Here is a 23,201-nt window from a genome sequence, read left to right on the forward strand (position 1 = left end):
TCACTCTAAACCTTTACACTGTGCTGCACCTTCCCTTGTGTTTTTTAAATTTCTATTCTTATTCTTAACACCATACATTTCATATTTGGTCTTGATTGTCTGTGTAATTGTTTGGTAATTTAATTGATGTAGATTTACACATTTTGACAGCAAACATTACAAGACCCATGCGTAAAGACTTTTTCCACAAGGCATAGGACCTCATTCTATGTTAGCAGCTACCTTTTTTAAGATACATAAGAACTTTAAATTTAGCATTTTATGTCATAGAACAAAATGTGAAAATCTCTTAAGCGTGTCTTCACCACAGACCTTATTTCAGGCATCTGACAAAAAACCCATTTGAAAAACCCATTGACATCAAGATGAGAGAAGTGTAAGTGCAGAAACTGAAAGTCATTGCCAGGTTTTACGAGTCATTCCAGACTAGAAAGTGGAGCCTACACCAGAAACGATACCACAGAAGAGCCTTGCAGGTATCCTCTTGTTCACTGTTGGTGAACAACAGTGGCTCAGTGATAAAAACAGAGTGATTATCTGCTTTAGTTTGTTATTCATAACCAACATGTAAGCTTATGTAGTGCCATGACAACAAATGTAAATGGCTAACAGTTACTGAATGAAAGGTGCTTTTAGAACCACCCCTCAAAGAGAGTAACATAACAGCATGGCTGTCAGGTGAAATGTATATGTACATGATTTTATATTCTAGTTGTCTTAACCCTAGAACACTAACGTCGGGGGATTTTTACCCACGCGATTGTGGTCACATGATTTTCATTGTGTTTCATTGTGTGTGTGTTTTTTTTAAGGGATTTTTCACTAATTTTAGAGCCTGTTTATAGGGTCCCCCCCTTCATACCTACCATAGACGGTGTATAGGGGAAAATAAAAGAAGAGGACTTCAATTTGCCATGTATTGTTGTACTTTAATATATTTTGATGAGAAGTATTTTTTTATACCCGATGTTAGTGATGCTGTTACTAACTGTTAGGTCAGGGTTCTAGGGTTAATCAACCAAAATGTATCCATAAAGGTGGCAGCATATGCATTTTGGAAGGTGCTGACAAACATTGTCCTAACAAATGTGTGCAGGTGAAGAACTCTTAATAATGGAGAGCAGTGAGAAACATTCTATTTTATCATCTAGGTTTGAGGACTTGTTTCTCTAAGCCTGAAGGCGGTGGGTGTTTGACTCTCAAAATGTTGCTGAGATGAGTTTTTCACTTGAACTTGTCATAACCTCAGCGGAGCCGATGCGCTGTCATGGTTCAAAATCAGAAAGACCTCCAAAGCCTTGCTGAAGCACCCAGCACCTCACCCACTACACCGGACCTGAGCACTTGTTTTGGCTCTCTTTCATCTCTTCTTGCCTCTCAGCTCAGCTGACCTCTGTGCTCTCACCACAACTCACCCCATATGTCAAGCCCCTCATTAGACACCTTGAACCAGAACACACAGCGGTTACGCTCACACGTACAGACACCCAGAGTATGAAAACCTATAAGAATACTGTAGATGAGGAATACTTGGAAGATAATGAACCAGTTTCGTTTGAGCCTTGGCTAGACTTCCATGTATGGGTCTTTCTATGCATATATATGTACGAATTTGCGTGTGTGTGAAGGGTTAAGGGTTTTCAAAGACATGCTTGGTGCCGGATAAGCGAGGTCACATGCATGTTCACATGTGCTAGTGTTTTTTTTTTTATGTTATTCTAGATGAAGTTCAAGTTCAAGGTTGACTTGGTAGAGAGGAGAGGTAAGTAAAGAAAAAAAACAAAAACAAGGAATGAAGTGAGAAAAAACAAAAGTTGAGAGAAATGGATACTCATTCAAGCAAAACAATATGACCACCTACAACATCCTGCTTTTCCATATTTCTAGTCATTCTTAAGTGAGAACATGGTTGTTGTGTAGACAGGTTGTGTGTGTGTGTGTGTGTGTGTGTGTGTGTGCAGGGTGGGAGTGAGACATGTCTCTTACAGATGTGAGAAAACGGCTGTGTCTGAGAACGAGTGTGTGGACGGTCTAATTGGCAGAATAGAATTATTGAGTTAGTTAGTGGATTGAAGGTAATTTAATGAGTTGAGTTGAAGCAGAGCTGATCGGGTGCACAACTGTGGGAAAACATGTTTCTCCACTCCACGGACACAAAAGGCTGGAGTGTGTCTGCATTTACAGCTCGTAAGGATGTACAGTCGGCTGAACTCTTGCTCGCTCGCTCGCTCTCTTTCTCTCTCTTCATTTGTCGAGGTTGCCATGGTGATGGGGGAGGCTTTCCCCAGCGGCCCATAATTTCCAGAGAGCCTGTCTGGATGTGACACGTCCTTTTCAACCAGCCGTTGTTTAGATGTTGATTTACGTGTGTTTGTTGCACTTTACCACCACCTCCTCCACTCTTCCAAAGGGGGCGGCCAAACGTTTAAAAGATCAATGATTCACCTGGTAAAACATCCTGAAGTTTTGTTGAAGGGTTTGATTGAATGATTAAAATACAGATAGAGTCCTCAGTTGGATCATAATAACTAGCAGAAACATGTTTCAATGAAGAGCTTGTCATTATGACTTTACCTATGCTGTTTCCCCTCCCTCCCTACATCTTTTGTTTCTTCTTTTCCTCCCTGTTTGAAACAGTGCTTATTTTTCCTCACCCGGCCCATCCCTCTTTCCTCCCAGTAGGCGTTCCTTTGACACATAGGGGTCCAATCACAGACCAGCCCTTTACCCCATCCCTCCGTGGTCAGCCTGTTAAGTTTTGTGTTCAGGGTTTTTTTTCTTTTTACTTTTTTTCTGCTACCCCTCATTGAGCCACTTGAGTCTGGAGCAGATGGAAAGATTGTAGTGGGGGGAAAGTAAGCAAGCAGCAGAGAGAAGAGTGGAAGAAGCCATGCAGAGAGTGAAGCAGCGCGGCGACAATGCTTGATGAACTGAACCACTGACCACCAGATAGTCTTTCTTCCACTTTGACTGAGCCCCAGAGAGGCAGAGGAATCGGACTTGACTGCCCTTGAGTGGGGAGACATCAACTCATCGTTCCAGCTGACGGACAAAACCCAGCCCAGGACGTGGCGAGCAAAAGAAAGAAAGAGTTAGAGACGAGGAAGGGAGGTTTGCAGATGAGAGTTAAAGCAGAGAGGCAGAAGGAGATGCTCAGAGGGACCAGATAGTAAAGAGAAAAGTGAAAGTTAACAGGATTGCTACAGGTGTGTCCACAAAGACTGCTCAAAGAAAGGGCGACACACCAGGGTCACCCAAACAAAAGCTCTTGCAGTGAAACAGGGAGTGAAAGTGTGAGAGCAGACAGAAGCAGTGGGACAGATCTAGATCAGGATGGCCAACTCAGGTCTCCAGTTGTTGGGTTATTTCCTGGCGTTAGGGGGCTGGATCGGCATTATCTCCACCACCGCCTTGCCTCAGTGGAAGCAGTCATCGTACGCCGGTGATGCCATCATCACGGCTGTGGGTCTGTACGAGGGGCTGTGGATGAGCTGTGCCTCGCAGAGTACAGGACAGGTGCAATGCAAGATCTTTGACTCCATGCTCTCGCTGGACAGTGAGTACGATGTTTGAATTTGGCTCAACAACAACCTGACTAACTTGTAGTGGCTTGTTACTCTGATCACCGTCCACCTAGACCTTGAACTAATGAAATTCTACCAACTATTTGATAAAATGATTATATGCTTCTATAAACATATTGTCTTAAAGATTGTTATCATATTTGAAACACGATGAAAACAGTAAAATGTGCAAAACCCTTCATGGGGCACTATGTAGCAATTTATCAGATGATAGAAAAGCACAAGTAAAACTCCAGCAAGCCAATAATCTGATTATATCACCAATAAAGGTTTCCCTCTTTAAATCACATCATGTGTCACACTGTATACTCAGATCGATTTTTTTGGCTGCTGTACTTATTTTTCTTTAATAATCATCTTTTTGATAAAGCACCTTAAGTTTTCATCAGCAAAGATGACAAAAGACAGATCCAGGGAAAACCTTTGCCTTCAGTTTGTCTTCCCAAGTCACCCCAGGAAAGATCTGTGGCGTTGTATCACAAATCGCAACGGGTATTTTAGCCGGCCCATTCATTTGAGCACATGTATTAATCAGCAGAAACAACAGAAGCAGTACGAGCCCTCACTATCTGGGACAAATCTAATTCAGAGGCTGTAAATCTCACTTAAAATGCTTCTGTTCAAATATTTAATGAAGTTCAATTAAAACTCTGAAAAAAAATCATGAAATGTAATATGCAAGGAGTGGGAGGGGGTCAGGAATGTGGGGTTCAGACATAAATTAGCCCAGAATATGAGCCTCCTGTCATCTCCAATCTGTAAGTAAGACCTAGTGACTCATAATTAATGGCACACAGATTATAGGAATCCATCCATCTACTGCCTGCTTAAATCACCCTGTTAGAGCTTCTACTGAAAGACTACGGGAGGGTGGGCTCGGTCAGAAGTGATTTTCACAAACAATAGACCGCTTTGAGTTTGTCTCTTTTTCTTGTGTGCTTTTCTTCATGTGCTCACCGCTCCCGCTGTGGCACACTTGTCTTGAAATAACAAATGAGGTACTTTGCAAACATTTTGGTGTCTCGGTGAGTCATTATATCAAAACATTTTCGGTGGCTTTCTGTGTGACGGGTGCCTGCGCAGATCTCCCATCTCCTTTGGTTCATTGCAGCAATAAGAACAGCGTATTGTCCTTGCAGATGAATAGGGGCTGTTAGGAGAAGAAAAGGGCAGTGTTGAGCCAAACACCAGAGATATTCCCAGAATGCTCTGTCTTCCCCACACGCGCACATTGTTCCATTTGTCCGCTAACACACCCAGAGAGAACACATTCAGACTGAAGACAAACACTGAAGAAAACCCTTTGAAAGAGTTAACCCTACGCACCTCTGAACGAACTCAGAACTGAAAGGACGTGGCCGAGCCTTTTTGATCAATCACAGGTTTATTCAGGTGTTTCCCCAGACAGATCACGAAATGGAGCAGATCAGCATCCAGTCATGTGCCTGGGGTCAGAAAAGGCACCGCAGGCCTGAATCTCATTCAAACATCCCCGTGAGGTTGGTTTGATCAAGCTGTAGCGGTGATTTGAGCTCTGAAGGAACTCTCCTCCCTGGCTACATTCGCAGCAGGAGCAGCATGTGATGGTGGGTATAATTGTTCACCAGACTGTGCTGCGGTCTACTGATGATGTGGCCAAGCAACCGTAGTGGAAACTGTTGGATCTGCTGCAGGTTTACTGAGTATTTTGCTCAAAAAGGAGGTGATGATCGGGATAATACACAGTTGAGGTGGTTGGCTCTTATTGACAGAAGAGTGTGGATGGTGGTGCTGAAAGGACAGCTCTTCAGAACCACAAACATCAGAGCATGATATGAAAGACACGTTGACCCGCCTTTGTCAATCTGCTCGGTCACAACACATAATTGCCCAGTAGTCTCTCTATGTATAGCTTCCTTGGGTTTCTCGAAAGGCGCTATATAAATCTAAGTTATTGTCATTATTATTATAATTATTATGATGATGATGATGACTATTATTATTATTATCATTATTAGTAGTAGTAGTAGACAACTGAGTCCAGTTCTCTAATGTAAACTCCTGTAAAATGGTACTTCTGCTTGCTGAATGCAGCTTAAGATTCATTAGATGAGGACACTGCACTCAGTAAAATGGTTACTGTTGATTTAACAACACAGTAATGTTTCTCACAGTTTACCCTCCTCATAGTGGATCCGCTGCCTAATTAATACTAGTCACTTATTAAGGGATAAGGCTGGCGTTACTATATGTGTTTCTTATGGTCGACAGCCCTACAATTAACCCATGAAAAGACCAACACCAGCAATTATTTAGTTCGCCTCTTGATACTTTCTGGCTTCCCTGCTGTTTGTGGTCTTCAGACCGAAGCCCAATGTTGCCAGTGATACTATACTATACTATACTATACTATACTGTACTATACTGTACTATACTATACTATATTATACTATACTATACTATACTATATTATATTATACTATACTATATTATACTATACTATACTATACTATACTATATTATACTATATTATACTATATTATACTATACTATACTATGTTATACTATATTATACTATACTATACTATTTTAGTATCGGGTTAATACACATTTGCTGCACTAGAGAGTATTTGGGACAGTACGATAAGTGTAACTGGGGTTATGTCAAAATAAACTAGTGTGATTGTTAATAGTAATGCAAGGAAAAGTCACCCAGTGTTACAGTGTGGCTCACCGGTGTGTTTTTAATAGTTTGTGAACAACAATGGAGCTCTATGGAAAAGAAGAATAAGATATATCAGGCTCTGAAATACACACTGTACTTGTACTAAGTAGGTTACCTTTAATGCTGGCTGTTGGCTTTTCATTCAATTTCTTGATAATAATTAAAATCTAGTATCAGTAAAATCAGTAAAAAGTTCTCAAGTTCTCAGGTCATAACTATGAATCACAGTTCCACAGTGGAAAACACGTTGTGTGAAGATAATGTCGTCCCATCCAAAAGAGCTATTAAGGTGGTGTGTGTGAGCAATAACAGCATTTATTCCTGTCTTATTGTAACAAGTAGCTTGTCTCCTTTGTTAGCTTTAAGAGTCAGTCTTGGTCAGTCAGGATAATCACAATACCACCCTGTTTGCTAAAAAGTGAACTCAGGTTAAGGGAAATCCAATTTTTGCCCCCCAAAAAAGTGTGGCAATACAATTAAGAACATTATATCAGCAATTTATGCTTTGATTTTAAAGTGAAAGTGGATTAGAAGGGCTGCAGTTTTCAAACATGAGCTTAGTTTTATAGTGTGGCAGTGAGTGGGCAAGCAGATATTACGTACAACAGAGTCACAAGTGACCTCACAATGGGACCTTACAGTGCCTACACACACACACACATACCAGCAAGCACATGCACTCATTGAAAGGCTGTGGCTGGCACTGCCAACCCTTGGCACTGGAAAGAGAGGGCCTAGTGGGTGAGCCAGTCCACCCATACCTCCCTCCCCCCTCCTTTTAGCCTCTCCTTCACCCTAAAGGCCCCCGATTGCCCCTCTGGCTTGTCACTGACGGAAACTGGTCAGAGTGGTCTCATTTAGGATCGGCATGAACCCCCGCACGCCCTCAGAAGAAAAGAGGAATGCCCAGAGTGGATGAAAAGCAAAGACAATCAAACCTCTCTCTGTTGAAGACTATTCAGATACACCATCAAACGCAGATCTGGAGCCATAAATCAGGCTTCAAAGATTGTTCCATCCTCTCTTTCCCCATCATAAGTCCCTTCAGATCAGCCTCTGAAATGCTACTTTGCTGCAGCACCATGAATGATGGTGTGTGTATTTCTGTCACAATGACAAATGATGACTTTAGAATCCTGCTCAACTGCTTTTTTTGAAGTGATTTTCTTTTTTCTCCTTCTCACTTATGGTCACATTCATTTTCTTTTCTAGGTTATTGAGAAAATATCTCAACTCAAGGTCCAATTACTAGTTTTTTTACCGAAGACCATGATGTGTGAGCGAACTAGTCTACTTTATTAGGGTACTAGACTACTATTTTTTTTTTTAACTACTCTGGTTGAGTGTATAAATTCATTTTCGACCTTGGAAACTGCTGTTTAACCAAAAAAAATAAAAAATCTGCTTACTTACTTACTTATTTACTTACTTACTTACCTACTTACTAGCTTTGAACAGCACAGGTGCAGTTGAAGCTCAGTAAAAAAGCTAAACGACTGTTAATACTGTTAATACTCTATTCTATGAGAGTTCACTCTTGATCTTGGAATTTGTAATTAGACAAAAAAAAATCTTGATTTATGAAGCTTTGAAGACCATGAAATGCAGTTGAAAGCCCTACAAAAAACAATGAGTGAAGCTTGAGTCAAGTTTTACTTTTTTGTCAAACCATTTTATTCTGTTATTTTGTTCTTCTTTCTCCTGTGATGTATAAATGCTGTCTTACACGTCGAGTCACTCTTATTTTAAGCTAATGCCTGAGTATGAAAAGCTAGTTTTACTTTAATTATAATTGGTTAGCTTTGTCAGGTATCAGAATCAGGAGAGCTTAGATAGATAGATTTCTCCTGCTGCTGGGATTTCAACAATCCCCTCGCTTGTTGTAAATAAGACACACTCCATCAGTGCCTTGACAGTATCATTAAGCGCTTAGCATTGCTTTTGTGTTAACACGTTCATGAGCGGCTGTGTTTGAGGCAGTAATGTCTGATCGCTGTGGCGACAGCCCCACGAAAACAATCTTGCTTTGTGACAAAGCCACACTAATCCCACTGTGTGAAACATGTAAAGCAGGCCCTCCTACAGCTTCTCTCTGAGAGAGAGAGAGTTGTGTGTTTCATCTGTGTTTATTCCACCTACAGCAATTGTGTGTGTGCAGACATTGTGCTTTTGTGCACATGTGTCTGTGTAAATATGTTTCTCCCACTAAGTTATGTGTGTGCTGAGGCCTGCGTGGGCAGCACATTAGATTTAGAGAAGGCAAAACCACAGTGGAATGACCTGGAGAAGATTTGGAGGATCATTTAAGGTCCAAGAAAGTCAGCCAAGAGAGTCACCTCTGGAAATGAAAAGGCTGTAATAATCCTGCAGTAAAATGGGACCGTGGTGGACTCTGTCATAAATGCATGTGGTTTCCCATCAATCCTGCATGGCATGTGTAGCTTCATTCTTTTATAATTATCACAAATGTTTGTGTTTTATTCCAAGCGATGGACTGAATGGCTCTATTTGTCTTCTCATCTCCTCACCACTTTCCTCCTTCTCCTCTCCTTCCTTTCTTTTATGTCTTCTATTGTATCACTATCATTCACCGTTCTGTGCTCCACTCTGCAATCCCTGCCTCCTGCTTTCTTTTTCTTTATCTAGTCCACATCCAGACATGCCGGGCCCTTATGGTAGTGTCGGTACTGCTGGGCTTTATCGGCATCATCGTCAGCGTGGTGGGCATGAAGTGCACTAAGGTGGGAGATAACAACCCGGCCACCAAGACCCGCATCGCTGTGACCGGAGGAGCTCTCTTCCTGCTCGCAGGTGTGATTTCTGCTGTTTTCTGTTCATGCTTTGTTCAGTTTGCAACCAAGAATGTGCTGCAGCACGCCCCACAACCAGTGCCTTCAGCAAAAGTAGTGTGGCATTTTTTAAGCCTGAATCTCTCACTGGGGGTCTTCTGGGTAATTAGAGTCCCTGCTGTAAACAGGAAGTGGTCATTTTAGAAGCATTAGCTGCTGACCTCAGACATAAACCACAAGCCCAGGGGAGAAAATTAACTGAACAAGGATGCACCAATTCATTTGTGAGTTGTTGTAACCACAGTGGATGTTTGCAGGCTTAATGATACATACAGAGAACTACTACACTCTTGTTAATCTTTTCTCCCTCCACAGGTCTATGTACACTGGTGTCTGTGTCCTGGTATGCCACTCAGGTGTCTTATCAGTTCTTCAACCCAAATACACCGCCCAATGCCAGGTATGTGAGACAACTGCTGCCACGCTCATACAACCCTTATTCATTTCAGCGGATGTGGCCCTACTCAGGCGGGAGGGATTGTATGTGTGAGCTTCTCTCTTGTAGCCCTTTGCTCTAGATGATGTTGTTGTCCCTCAAATGCTCTCAGAAAAATAATCATCAAGTTATGAGCTCAGCATTGAAAAGGGAATTTTCTATGGTTGGGCTTGGAGCCTTGCAGATAACTGATGATAATTGTGACGCATTTTATTCAGCGTGCATGTATACTGTATTTCGTTTTAATTGTTGCTTTAAGGCAAACTGTCCCTAGGCAAGGCAGTACTCCACTGGGTTAACCTCTCTTATTACTTTCATGCTGAGCCAACAAATAACATAATATTGCTATGAAAACAATTGAACCCAGGAACAAAACTCTTTAAAACTTTTTTTTATTAAAGTCATGTTTCTGCTGTATCTGAATGAAATAGGAAGCGCATTAGGCAGATAACACCTGAAAGTTCTGTTTCCGTTTTGCATAATTAGAAGATAAAGTGCTGCGTGTGATATTTGGTAGAGTCCATGACGATGTGCAGAGGGAAGTCTGTCTCCGAAGTAACGCTGATCTGTGTTCAGTGTTTAAATAACTGTCCTAATGCTGCAATGCTGTAAACTAGTTACAACAATTGTGTTAAGCAGTCATCCATGTTCAGTGCTACGGAATTCATCCAGAGAGGACCACAGTCTTTTTAGGGCAGGAACTACAACCTCAGGTTATTTAGCTGCTAACATTTCTCAATCATGGCTGATGAACATGGCTAGCGTTATCTGCTAAGAGTTGTATCAGAGCTAATATCATCCTTTACATTGCACTTAAAACTGTAAAGTATGAGTACTATGAGTATGAGTAAATAGTAAGGATAGTAAATAATATCCTTTTTCATCCATTCTAGTGTAATTTTTCACTCTAGTGAGAAATGAGATAGAAAGATCCCCTCCCTCAGAGGTAGGTCTACTAAAAATGAGGAAATACAGAGGCAGAATTGGCAAGACCTCAAGACACGCAGTAAAGCAGCTTTTTGAGTAAAACAAATAATTTAGACACATGATCCTTTGGATTATTCTGTCTTTGGTATTCTTGGATATTTCCTGCATAAAACTACTTGAATTTCAGCAAGTCTTGTTTTTGGCTCCCAACAGGCTGAAGCTAATCATAATTATTAAATTATCTTAAAGGTGGTGAAAACAGTGAAACCTCTAACAGTCACAGTGATGCTTTATACCAGTCCTCTTGACAACCTCCTCCTCCCTCTTCCTTGCACAGGTATGAGTTCGGCTCGGCCCTGTTTGTGGGCTGGGCGGCGGCCAGTCTGACGGTTCTGGGCGGCTCCTTGCTGTGCTGCTCCTGCTCTAAAGATGACATGCGAGGGCAACAATATTACCGCCAATCACAGCCTTCCACAGCCAGGGAGTACGTGTAAAACCCACCCCCTTCCAGCAGCCACCCAAACAGAGAGCATCGGACAGGCTTGGCAACACACTCCTCTTTTCCCCTCACATTGTACCTGCTGAAACTAAAGCAAACAAAAAGACTATTGTGTACACACATGCAATCACGTAGTACTCGTATCATGAAGTACAGTACACATACAGTATAACACACACATTTCCCACCAGTGAGATGCACTTTCATGGCTAAAAAAGCTTCAAACTTTAAGAATTTGTGAGCAGACAACCTACATATTCCATGTCAATCATCCAGATAACTTACAATGATAAGTTTGTTTTGTGAAGGGAAACCTCACATGTGCCTTAATATCATTATTTAATGTACTTGAGTAGTGCAGCAGCTAAAATCTGATCCCAGAAATCACAACAAATCAAAGCATTTATTGCTTGGTACACCAAAAGAAAAATACCTATAAAGTGAATTAAAAGGCCAAAAATAAGTTGTATCACAGCAGATACCCAGAGAGAACGGACATGGAGCTAGAAATACCAATACTGCAAAACTTGCTGAACCTTTATTAGCATGTCCTATGCTTCCTGGTTGGAGCTGCATCTGTGGTTTGCCTCCGTATTGCTTTGTGTATTCACAGTCCACTGGTGCAGTAATGTTGTGTAAAGGGAGAGCCCCGATTCACTGTACAAAAACTTGGAAGAAAAGTTACTGAGCGGCTCCTCTGCTGTTGTGGGAGAAACAGAACAATCTCACCCAGGAAAACAGGGCAGTTAGGCCTTGATCACAGAGGACACTGATGTCTGCTGCTTAGACCCAAAGCACAGCTGCAGATAAACAAAGAGCGAGGCAGAGGTTTCACTGTGGAAAAATGATCCTGTTATGGGTTCATAACTTAATGTAACAAAGAAGAAAAGGGCGAGGAACCCATAACGAAGAATGTAGACAGAGCTTGGATAAAGTTTACTCACATGGAGACCAGGTCCCCAGGCAGACATTTAGAATACAGTTGTGGTGAGGCTTGAGGCTTAATCCTCCATTTAGTTATTTATTTTTTCGTCAGCCTAAAAATAGTCTTAACTTTACGTTTAATTAGTCTAAAAAAACACTGGAGCCTATCCGAGTGGCTGCAGTGGTTGCTGACCCACCACCTTACCATCCCAGATAGATCTCAGTAGCTATGGAGCTGATGAAGATAGCTGAAAAGGAAGAAGCAGGTGTGTTCAGTGTCCTGCGTAATTAATGCCTCAGGCAGCCGTTTTGCAACAGGTGAGGGACCACCTCATTTTAAAAGAAGCTAGTCCTGTTTAATACACATAAAATCACTGCACGAGAGCTGCACAGTGGAGGTGAATTGTTTGCAGAAGGTGCCTGCTTAGCTTGTACTGAGTATGAATGCTGTTAATGCTCATTTCATTGTTTTAGTCAACAGATGAGAAGAGAACATGGAGGTTCTCATTAACACACATCACCATGCTCCATTTCCTAACACCGTTCCATTCATACACTCCTTCATCCCATACTCTCTTGTGTCACCAAACCAAAGCCTAGGATCTAAGCATTACATATACTTCTCACACAAGTATACCCATCCGAAGCTACCGGTGCAGTACTAGACCACGAGCTTTATGGGCCATAAGCTAACATGATACTTCCAACAGTTGTAAATAATATAAATCATATCAGCAGTTTAACTACAGGTGTTTTTCAAAGCCCTGAGTACCAGATGAGGGTCAATTACAATAAAAATCAGCAGCCTTTTTAAAACCTGCCTCACATTAGAGCCCGTTTAACACAACAGCAAGTCTCAGTTGGCTTTTGTGTCCCCCCCCCCCCCCCCCCCCCCCCCAATACTCCCACATCACTTCACTTTGCCTCCATTTGTGTTTTTTCAAAAGAGCTGGCCCATCACTGTTCCACATAATAAAGCCATTGACTTTTCTTAGAATGGCTCCCAGTACCCCCATTTCCCTGACACATGGCCTCTCTTCTTGGTAGTCACTTGTTTGTGGAGTGCTCTGTTATTCTCTGATAGGGGGGTTGTAGGTCTATAGGAAATTCCTTGAGCCCTTTAAATAAAGGGGTAGATGTCAGGCGTCACTGGCCTGTCAGTGGCAGCTGTGCTTTGAATAGGGATATCTCAACAACAAGTCAGATAAAACTACCTGCAAAGCTATGTCCGACGAAAAGGAAAGATACAATTAAAGTGATAACAATGATATTTTGGGAAATACCAGTATTTGCTTTTTTGATTTTCTTTTAGGTGAGAAAATCAATGATCTAACTCTCATCTAATTCTCATCAACTCAGTCAGTAAGTCTGTTTCCCAAATTGTCAAACTATTTTTTAAAAAACAACTGGAGACCTAACTTCTAACTTGGGTAGAGTCACTTACTGTGACGTGTTTCACTCTCAATCCATCAAAACTAATAATCATTTGAAACACGTCACCTCCTTAAACTGTACATCACTGGCTGACATGTAGCATCACCTCCCATGCTCCTCCTCCTTTGCTAACATCTTTACGATCATCAGGCGTCCTATTTTCTTTTTAACCCCTCATAGCTGATACGAGAATGTGAGAGGTCTTGATGTGTCTCTTATTTCCCCTCCTGTCCTCTAATCCTGTTCTTCTCTGGCTGTCTTCTTCTCTCCTTTAATTCAGGGCAGAGTTGTTGAGTGAAACTAGTTTCCCTGACTGATCAGCCCCGTCTTTTTTATCGAGGACTGTCCGACTGTCCAACCAGTGTCTTCCCCTTTTTTCCTGTTACCTCATAGACCCTCAATTTGGACCTCTTGTAGTAGAATTTCCCCCCTTTTCTCAGTACTACATCTGCACCTTATCAGTTTTAATGGAAACCCAAATGCATTGTCTTCACCTATTTTCTTCTGACCGTCTGAGCCTTTTCTATAAATAATGGACTCTTAAAGGACATGTGATCAGACCCTCTATTTAAGAAATAAGGCAGTCTCCTCCATTTTCACCCTGTCAACTACACCTCCAACTTCCCCCCCTCTCATTATTGGCCAAAAGTTAACAATGAGTTGAAACCCTTTGAGGTTTTGTTGCGCTGATTTATGGTTTCACTTATATCCTATGACCTCTGGGGTTTGTTTTTTTGTGTCTTTTGGGTTTATTTTGTTCGCTGTGACTGTACTTTGACTGAAACATGTCTTTTTTTCCCTTTTGAATTGCAGACCAAATGTTAAAAGTACCCCACCAGAGAAAAGGGAGCAGTACTTGTAGTTTGGGAGAGTCTTCTGGCCTTACCATGGTTTAGATTCTGTCAACAGACAAAACCCTCTCACTAAGGGATTCAAAACAGACAAACAGACACCATTACGGAAAGAATTTATGAACAGCAACCTTTCAAGCATACTGCAGCATTACACATTGGATTGTTTGTTGAGGTAACACAAATTGTTTGGGGAGGTTTTATGAAAGAGTTGTTTCGGGGGATTGACAAAGATGATATCCTTGTCTGGTCTGTTTTGTTGACTTTGGGAGAGACAGTCATTCAGGGTATGTTTTCTATAACATGTTAAAATGCCCGGGTGTATAGACCACCTATTCTATTCTTCTTTTTTTTTATTTTTACTACATATATAATGTTTTACTACAGTGCCTTATAACACATGTTTGTGCACATGTATGTTTTTGACTTCATGGATTCTTTAGTCTCCCATCCCATCTGAGGGATGTGTCCATAGTTCCTCTGCCAGCAGTTCTGTATGCCTTTATTTTTTATTATTGTTGGATTTCTGAAAAGGAATGTGAAGCTACTCTACAGTACCACTTACAAAACAACAAAGACATAGAACTTCAGCATAGTGCCTTAAGCCAGTGTTTGTAAGAAGCTGTGTGCCTGTTTCCAAGTAGCCTGGATCGAGGATATACCCAATACATTCATTTTGTTCTGCTAAGTGCCAATATGGTTTTGTTTGAATGACAGAGTCGTTGTATTATTGACTCTAAAGGATGTACTGTACTGTGTGCTGTCTCCTGTACTAAGGAACACCAGTTTGCTGAGTGTTCAAATGCCCTTCTGATACCTGCATTTATTTACCATGCCATTCCTTTCTCTAATATTTACCCCCTCGATGTTGTGTATCATCTCATTTACAGTATACCCCTGTCTGTTTCTTTTAGAATAAAGTAAACAGAGACATAAAAATGGATTTGGCTTTGAGTCAGTGCTTTATGAGATGTTTCTCAACCTTTCACCCTCGCCTGACTTTTCGCCCACTCCCCTCGCTCGTTCCTCCTTTCCAGCTCAAATACTTCTTCTGCACCCTGTTGTTCAATAATTGCAGACGTGGAATTCCACTTCTGCTCCAGTGGACTGTGGCACATTCTCAAAGGTGGACTCACAAAGTTAACTTGCTCACCACCACCACCACAACTGACAGCAATGTTTGAAGTTTCTTTTCTTGTTGAAATTTCAACTACAGTACATTTGTTAAATCACGAGCTTGGAGTTAAGGCTTAGCCTCTATTTGGGTGGATGCAGTTTTGTGAACAAGGAGTTCACACTCTAGCTGACAAAACTAATGGAAACCTTCAAAGAATAGGTTCAGATTTACTTTCAAATAAATGCTTAATAAGTTAATTAGCATTTGATCACTCTGTTCAAAGTTCCTGTCTAGACTGGCTATTCATTTAATATTTCAACAATTCCAAAGACGGGGGTACAGAATCCACAAACTTTGCTCCATGTTTATGCCTTATTAAACACTGAACTGCTTTATCATTGTCTCTTTGTCAGGATCAAGATGGGAAGCTAAAAGACGATCAAAAGTGATGCAGCAGAACCAGAGATAATGTCTTCTGTCTATGCCTGTGGACAGCTATGTTTCAAACATGTAGTTTTCAACCCCAACCAATGCTGGCTCAAGTGACATCATTCGATGTAGCGTTAGATCTCAGACAGCTCCCTCTGGAGCCACAAAAGGTTTTATGCGACTTTTTCCATACATGCACTAGAACTTCCTAATGCCAGGAGCCTTTATGAGGCTGCAGGGGTCTGACTTGGCCAAACCAAATTAGTCTTTTACGATGTGTTTCCTCGCTTAGCTGCAGTGGAGGGATAATAATACAAAGAGGAAATTCCGCACTAAATTAAGGAACCAATGCCCACCCAGCAGATCATAACCTTCCTGTTTCAGCAAATTCAGACTACTAAAGCCTTATGTTAACTCCGGTTGAACTGAGCTTTCTTCTACAAAACAAGAACTGTGGACTTTGACCCTTTTGCAACTCAACAGCAACTTAAGAATAAAATGTGCAACCTTGAAAAGCTGAAAAGTTTTTTATGAACATTCATTTTCTTCAAGTAAATGCCCTGGAGATAACCAATCAAGTTCACTGTGCTCATCACAGTCAACAGCTTTCTGATTATATATGACATAACTTCACAGATCTACTGGGACTTCAATAAGAAAAACAATGAAAGAACGTTTTTATTTGGGCAATCACAGCTGAGGACATAACTTCATCACCCAACGCTAAACACACCTGTGAGTTTCAGGCTTGTAAGAAACAAATGGTCTGCTACTTTAAGTCAGTATGTGTGAACAGGTATTTACACTGGAGTCATGCTAGGAAGAGCTCTCTTCATGGTCAGAGGACCATGAATATTCTCTTTAAGAAAGTCACAACAGCATAAATTAAAAAAAAGTCTTGATTATATGGATGATTCAAATTCATTATATTGATGAAGAGTACCATCCCAGACAGACTATAAAAACCAGGGCTCATTGATGAATCTGACTGCATAATTGGTTGGTCAGTTTCAAAGTTACTGCAATGACTGTATTTTTTTTTTTTTTACCAATAAGGCAGACTGAGAGTTAAAATAAGGCCGTTTGAGAAAAGTGCACAGTGAAAACACCAGTGGTGGGAACAGAGTATACATGTGAAATCTCACATACACCTGAAATGTGCGGACGCACCTACACTACCTATGACTATACTGTCTGTTCCACAATACTGATGCACCATTCACAGCATTTAAGACTATCACGCAAAAAAAAAGCGTAGACATTTTCTCCAGCTGTATGTACACTATACGGAAGCATTTCACAACAACTGTGATTTATACCACATTCCTAAAGCTCACATCCAAATTAGAACACATGAATCAGCATTTGTCTCCCCTGTTTAGCTCAAGCAATGGGAGAGATATTTTCCATCTTCTTATCAAAGATAAATCTTTACTGATATGAGATTTTCAGCAACATATACATTCTTTAATTTAATTTAATTTACTTTTAGTCTGAGTGAATAGGTTGATACGCCGAGCAGAGGTTACTTAGAAGATGAACCCAAGAACCGAAGCTTGCATCAGAAACCTAACCATTATAGTAAACACAGGAATGTGTTTTCCTACTTTTAGCACTCTGAATGATGGATGATGTGTTACACATGCATTTGATTGGGACTTGCACATCGTGGTAATTTAGGAATGCGAAACTGGAAACTATCTCCTTTATTGTTGAACTGCAAACATCATAACAACAGTCTAACGAGCTTTCAGAGGGAAACTCGCCAATCATATTTAGGAGGAAAAGGAGGCCCAACATGAGGCCTTTATTGACTAGTAGTACTGAAGACAACAACAATTCTAGTGATTTGTTATTCAGAAAAATAACCAAAATAACGTAATATTTGCATGTTGATAGAAAACTAAGTTGACTAACTGTTGATGGAGCAGATTCTGTCAAGTAAAGTTTTAAATGTAAGTCTTGTAGTTGGAGCTAAACTGCGGTAACACGACAGTGCCGGTTTGGGATGGCTGACTGTGAGTGAGTCTAGGTCGTGTGCTGATGGAATCACTGATGTTAGTCGCACTTTTGATGGTGACTACAGCTGAGGTAAGAGAGCAGAACACACTTCCCACCATCAACCAGTAGGAGAGTCCAAACTCAAATGTTATTCCTGGCATCCCCAGAGTCACCTGTTAGAAAGATGCAGAAACAGTGAAGTAAGCACATCATTTCTTACTATGAATATGCCCTAAAGGCATAAACTCTCTACCTGTGATTTTTCACCCTTCTCTCTCTGATGGTGTTATTAAAAATTCAGCAAGAGCGAATAAAAAAATGAACACCGCAATTTCAAAATGTCTAATTTGATTTCTGTGTTTTTAAAAAAATCTTTGTGAACACCGCTGAGCCACTGCTGCAGGCCTTAATGGTGTCTCCTCCTTCTCTGAGAGTTTTTGTGTAAATTCCACTGCGAGCCACATTAGTTAGCGTGTCTAAGTGGACTGCAGCTCTGTTACTATGGCTTGTGTTGACTGCTCCACTGGTGCAGACAGGATGTCTCCGCTACACAGACGTGCCTGTGACTCAGAGGAGCTTCTCCCTGTTCGCACTACATTAGATATTATGGACACTCCAAATAGTTTTAGCTGCAGGGTTCATCGTAGGCCTGCTAGCACTGCTTGTCCCGGTCTATTGCCTGTATTACTTGTTACCTGTTGAGTGAGGGAGGCTTGCGGAAGGGGGCAGACTTGGTTTGTGGTATGAGCCAGGTGAAATTGAGAAGGAGGTTCATTTTTTGTTTGACTGTCCCATCTATTGGGATGTAAGGGAACCTTTTTGTATATTTACCAAGCTTGGGAGAGAAGGCGTAAACTTTTGTTGAGAACAAGCTCTAAATTAATCAGTCATCTTGTAATAATATGAAATGTTTGACCACTTCAGCTCATAACTCATGAGGGTTGGGCGTCCATGAAGGTTATAGCTCTGTTTTGGACTCCACAAACTCCTGAGAAAAATATCTGACACTTTACCTTCTAATTGCTCCCTATGCACCGCTATGGTCACCAGCTGTAGTCTCGAACTTTGCTGTTTGGTTCTGGGCAGGAAGGCAGGTTTTTTTTGCAGCTGCCTGCTGTGCTTGAAACAACGCTGATGAGAGCAATGACAGTGACCAAAACCATTAAAGCTGCTGGCTGTAAAAGTAAATCACTGAGTCAAAGGATGTTTTTTTTCTTACATGTGTTTTAGATGAGTAACAAGATCAGCATCCACCTTTTCCTATCATCATTAATGAACACGAGAGGGGAGCCACCCAAGATGTTGCTGATAACCTTTGGGAACAATATAATCTGTGCTCAAAGGTCAACTTACTAGCTTTTCTGAGCTTTCAACAGGCCCTCATGATCTTGGTCAGTGAACACTAAACTCATTGAGCAGAGACGGGTGTTACTCCCCTCCAGAATTCGCCTCCTGCTATCATTTGAATGAAGTTCCAAACCAGCACTAATGACTAATGAGCACCATGAGATGCAGTGGTCAGCTCTGAATGCTTTGGATCTACATTGTTTTGTTACACATGTCAAGTTAAGTTTAAGAGGACATGAAATACAGATGATGATGGTTGTTAATACAAATGTTAACATGAAATGAATATACAAACAAGCAGCTCTTGATAATAAGCACGTTGAAATAAAGGAAATGGCACCTAACTGATTAGCAGTATTGATGGTCAGCGAGGTGAAAATATTGAAGGTCCTTATCAAAAGAGTGTGATAAATGGCTACGGAAAGGTGTTTTTATAATGAAGAATTAAATAGATATGAGCTTAATGGCAGCTGACAGGAAGTTAAGATGATGGATCATATTCAGTGATTTTGTTGAGACAGTGTTAGCAGAAACATCCTGAATGAGAGACTCAAAAAATGCTGTGGTGTTGTGTGATGACCTACTTCCTGTCTGTATCTGGTGTAAGTTTCCACCCCGTACCACAGCAGGCCAGCTGCACCACACACACCTAAGAGAGACGCAACCATTTTTTCAACATTTCAGTTCAACATTACAACTGTTGCTGCTTGACGGAAAAATAACAAATGACTTAATTGTGTGGAAACGTGTTTGAACCGGGGAATGATATGAATGTGAAGTAGTCGCTCACTGTGCAGAAACCACAAACCAGACAAACTGCTTCTGACTGGATTTGATTAAGGCTGTTTTTGAGAGTAAGGAGCTGCAGTACAGACCTCCACACAGAAGGAGGGCGCCAGAGACCTGCAGCAGTCTGCCCTGAGCCAACGCACTGGGGACCAATGTGGTGCACCTCAAGCCGGGTATCATGACCAGAGAGGAGACCACAGACAGAACACACATCCCCACCGACGTTACTCTCATGACCAACAAATCAGCTGTGGGAAGAAGAGATGAGAAAAGCACGGCGAGATGAATTTGATTATGTTTTTATTGTATGTTCATCTGTATGTGTTTGCCTTTTAAACTAAAATGTGTGCCGATCTCGGGACAGGTGCTGCAAATTAAAGTAGACAAAAATGCTGTGTTTGTCCTTTTTTGCAATTTTTGACAATGTTTTACTGGGTCATTAGAAACCTTTTACCTTTTAATATTAATTAACATTAGCATTAGCATTAGCTTTAGGTTTTAAAATGCAGGATTAACATCTTTCATTTTTATCAAATCTTTGACACAAGCTTTGAGAATTATCTTTCTGTAAAGCTCTTTATGTCTTTTACTCTTTTTTTTAGGTTTTGGGGGAAAAAATGAAAAAGTCAACGAAGCTGAATTGAATGTCCAGTCTGAAATTCCTCTTTGATCATTTAAATTATGGATATTCATACATTAAAAGTGTTTAACTTTGGGTGAAAAGTCAATCTTTCTGTGTTCACTATTCTGTTTTTCCTGTTGTGTATAACACTGTGACTGAGAAGTACTGCTTGTACAGTTCAGTTTTGAGTTTGTGTACGTTACTTGATTTTTGATATTTGATGTTACCAGCTCTACTTGTAACTGTGGCCACAAGTTACTGTACATATTAAGATTTTAAATAGATTCTCCATGTGACGAATTGTTATACTGTAACTCACAGTATATAAACTAGTTCAAACATAGCTCCACCTCGACCAGCTTCATGCCTCTGTAATTATCAACCTGAACTAAAATATATAGTAATTGTAGTATTATTACGACTTTTGGTGTGTGTGTGTGTGTTAAAAGACCTGCAGTGGCAGCAATAATTTGAATTTTGGTGGGTCTATACTTTAAATCTCAGATTTGACCTCATGAATAACTAATGGCGCATCAGGAGCAGCAGCCATTAGACACGTCTGCAGTGAGGGAGGGGAAGGGGAACATAATTGCAGTGAATGTGCGGTTGTACCTGGCAGATTCTCCATGTAAGACACTGACACATCACATGTCCTCAGGCCCACCAGGCTGTCGTGAACACACTCCCCCCACAGGCCTCGACAACGGGAACTCAGACCTACTGAGGCCAGCTGGTCTTTAGCTCCTTGCTGGAGCAGAAGACAAATTAGAGTGTGTGAAAGGTCCGATTGCTAACACAGGTATTATGATTAAAGTCAGGGAAGGCCTTGTTGTAAATCCTCCTCAACTGTAAGCAGTAAAATAAAATATTTGGAATTGAAAAACTGGACTAAATATGTTAATACATTAGATGATTGGTTGTCTGCCATGCCAAAGCTCAGAGTTTACCCATCACTGTATCACTGCAGTCGGATAGACTACACAGTAGTGCAGCCTAGTGGTTACTGCACACCCATCTACATACAAGGTTTAGCTGTGATTGCAGATGAGAAGTTGTGCATGAGTGCAGACATGTTTCTACCCTCCAACAGTCCTTTCCAGCAGCAGCGATTAGCAGCAGCAAGCTTGTCAGCGCTATCAGCAGCCCCAGGACCTCCGTCTGTCCTCTGCTCATCCTGTCCTCTTGTCAGCTGGTGGAAACATTAACAGCTTCCTTCATAAAAACATCACAAATGACTTTGCAAATCTTGAACAAGTGCCGGAATGTGCCTCAGTGACAAAGACAAGCAGCTGCATTCTCAGATGTACCTGCCAAGCATTTCTGAAATAAGTGTTATATGGAGTTAATGACCCGTGCACTCACAACACCGTGCACCCTCATATTTGTCTGTTAAACATGAAGCTACCAGAGCTGCCAGATAATTTAACTTGGCATACAGACTGCGAAAACAGGGAAACAGCTGTCTCGGTCCAAAGGTACCAAAAATCACCTTCCAGAATCTGTAAAACTCACTATTTAGCTTGTTGTATCTTGTTTGTACGGGGCGTCGTGTGTTAGACTGGCAACCAGCAGTAACTCAGATTTAAATCAGAGAAGATTTTTTTTTTTGAACATGTTAAAACAACATAAAAAACAAACCGTTTACCAGCAGACACACAGCAAACAACATAAATAAATATTTAGTAAATATTTAGTCTTCCTACCCCTTTCCTGGGTAATTAGGTTTCAGTGTTTATTAGAGGCGCTGCTAGTTGTAGGCCTATTTAAATACCATTAGATAGACCTACGCTAGCAGTTCCCCCCTGCCTCCTGTCTTTGTGCCAAGCTAAGCTACCCAGCTGTTAGCTGTAGCTGCATATTTACCTTACAGACCGGAATGAACGCATTAATACAACAATGCTTCATTATTATTACCTATTACAGTACAATGTGCTCTTTTTTTATAAGCCCATCTTGTGTTTTTTGTAAAACCTAATAAGTCACTACTAACTATAGCTGTCAGATAGATGTGGTACAATATAACAGTACCTAAAGTACTCAGTAATTTATACTTATGTACAGTTGCCTCACACAAAAATCAACCTAATGAACATGTACAGGCTGTTTAAAGTAAAAAATAAACGTTAGGGTGACCAGATTTAGAATTGTTTTTACAAATGTTTGTTTGTCAAAGTAAAACCTACCTGATTGTGCGGAGATAAAGGTTTGTGGAGAGGGGAAATCAAACTGAGGCAAAATAAGAGAAAAAAATATATCAAGAGGAAGAAAACACTTTGTATACAACACAGATTTAATATACAAAAAAAACAGCCCTTAAACAACTTCCAAAACTTGAAGATGGTTACTGTACTTTTAAAACAGATCAGCTTCAAACATCTTAAGGAAATGTTTTCAAAGAAGTTACATTATCTTTTAATGAACTAAATTTCTGAAAAACGGTTAAAATGATCTTTTCCTGTGGTGAAACAGCCTTTCTATAAATATCTTAAGAGAAAAATCTTAGTAGTAATCTTGCAGCTGTCATGAGGGTAATGAACAGTGCTGTGGAACTATAGAAAACAAAAAACACTTACCTCTTCAAAAATGTTTTAATTCAAGGACTGACACAAAGTGGTTCTGTTCTTTCCCCCAAAAAGAGGAAAGCAGGAGAAATGTGGTGCTTCAGAGTGTGTACATGAATGTGTGTCT

General features: G+C 40.8%; 1 protein-coding gene across 1 annotated transcript; it reads left to right on the forward strand.

The window, feature by feature from the left end:
- Window positions 1-2,855: 2,855 nt before the first annotated feature.
- On the forward strand, window positions 2,856-15,127 carry cldn19 (claudin 19). The gene is made up of 5 exons (XM_070841893.1): window positions 2,856-3,556; window positions 8,935-9,099; window positions 9,453-9,537; window positions 10,838-10,984; window positions 14,171-15,127. The coding sequence occupies exons 1-5, from the start codon at window positions 3,334-3,336 to the stop codon at window positions 14,217-14,219; spliced, it is 669 nt and encodes a 222-aa protein (XP_070697994.1). The 5' UTR covers window positions 2,856-3,333; the 3' UTR covers window positions 14,220-15,127.
- The last annotated feature ends 8,074 nt before the right edge of the window (window positions 15,128-23,201 follow it).

Source organism: Pempheris klunzingeri, chromosome 2 (genome assembly GCF_042242105.1).
Source record: "Pempheris klunzingeri isolate RE-2024b chromosome 2, fPemKlu1.hap1, whole genome shotgun sequence".
Classification (NCBI taxonomy): Eukaryota; Metazoa; Chordata; class Actinopteri; order Acropomatiformes; family Pempheridae; genus Pempheris; species Pempheris klunzingeri.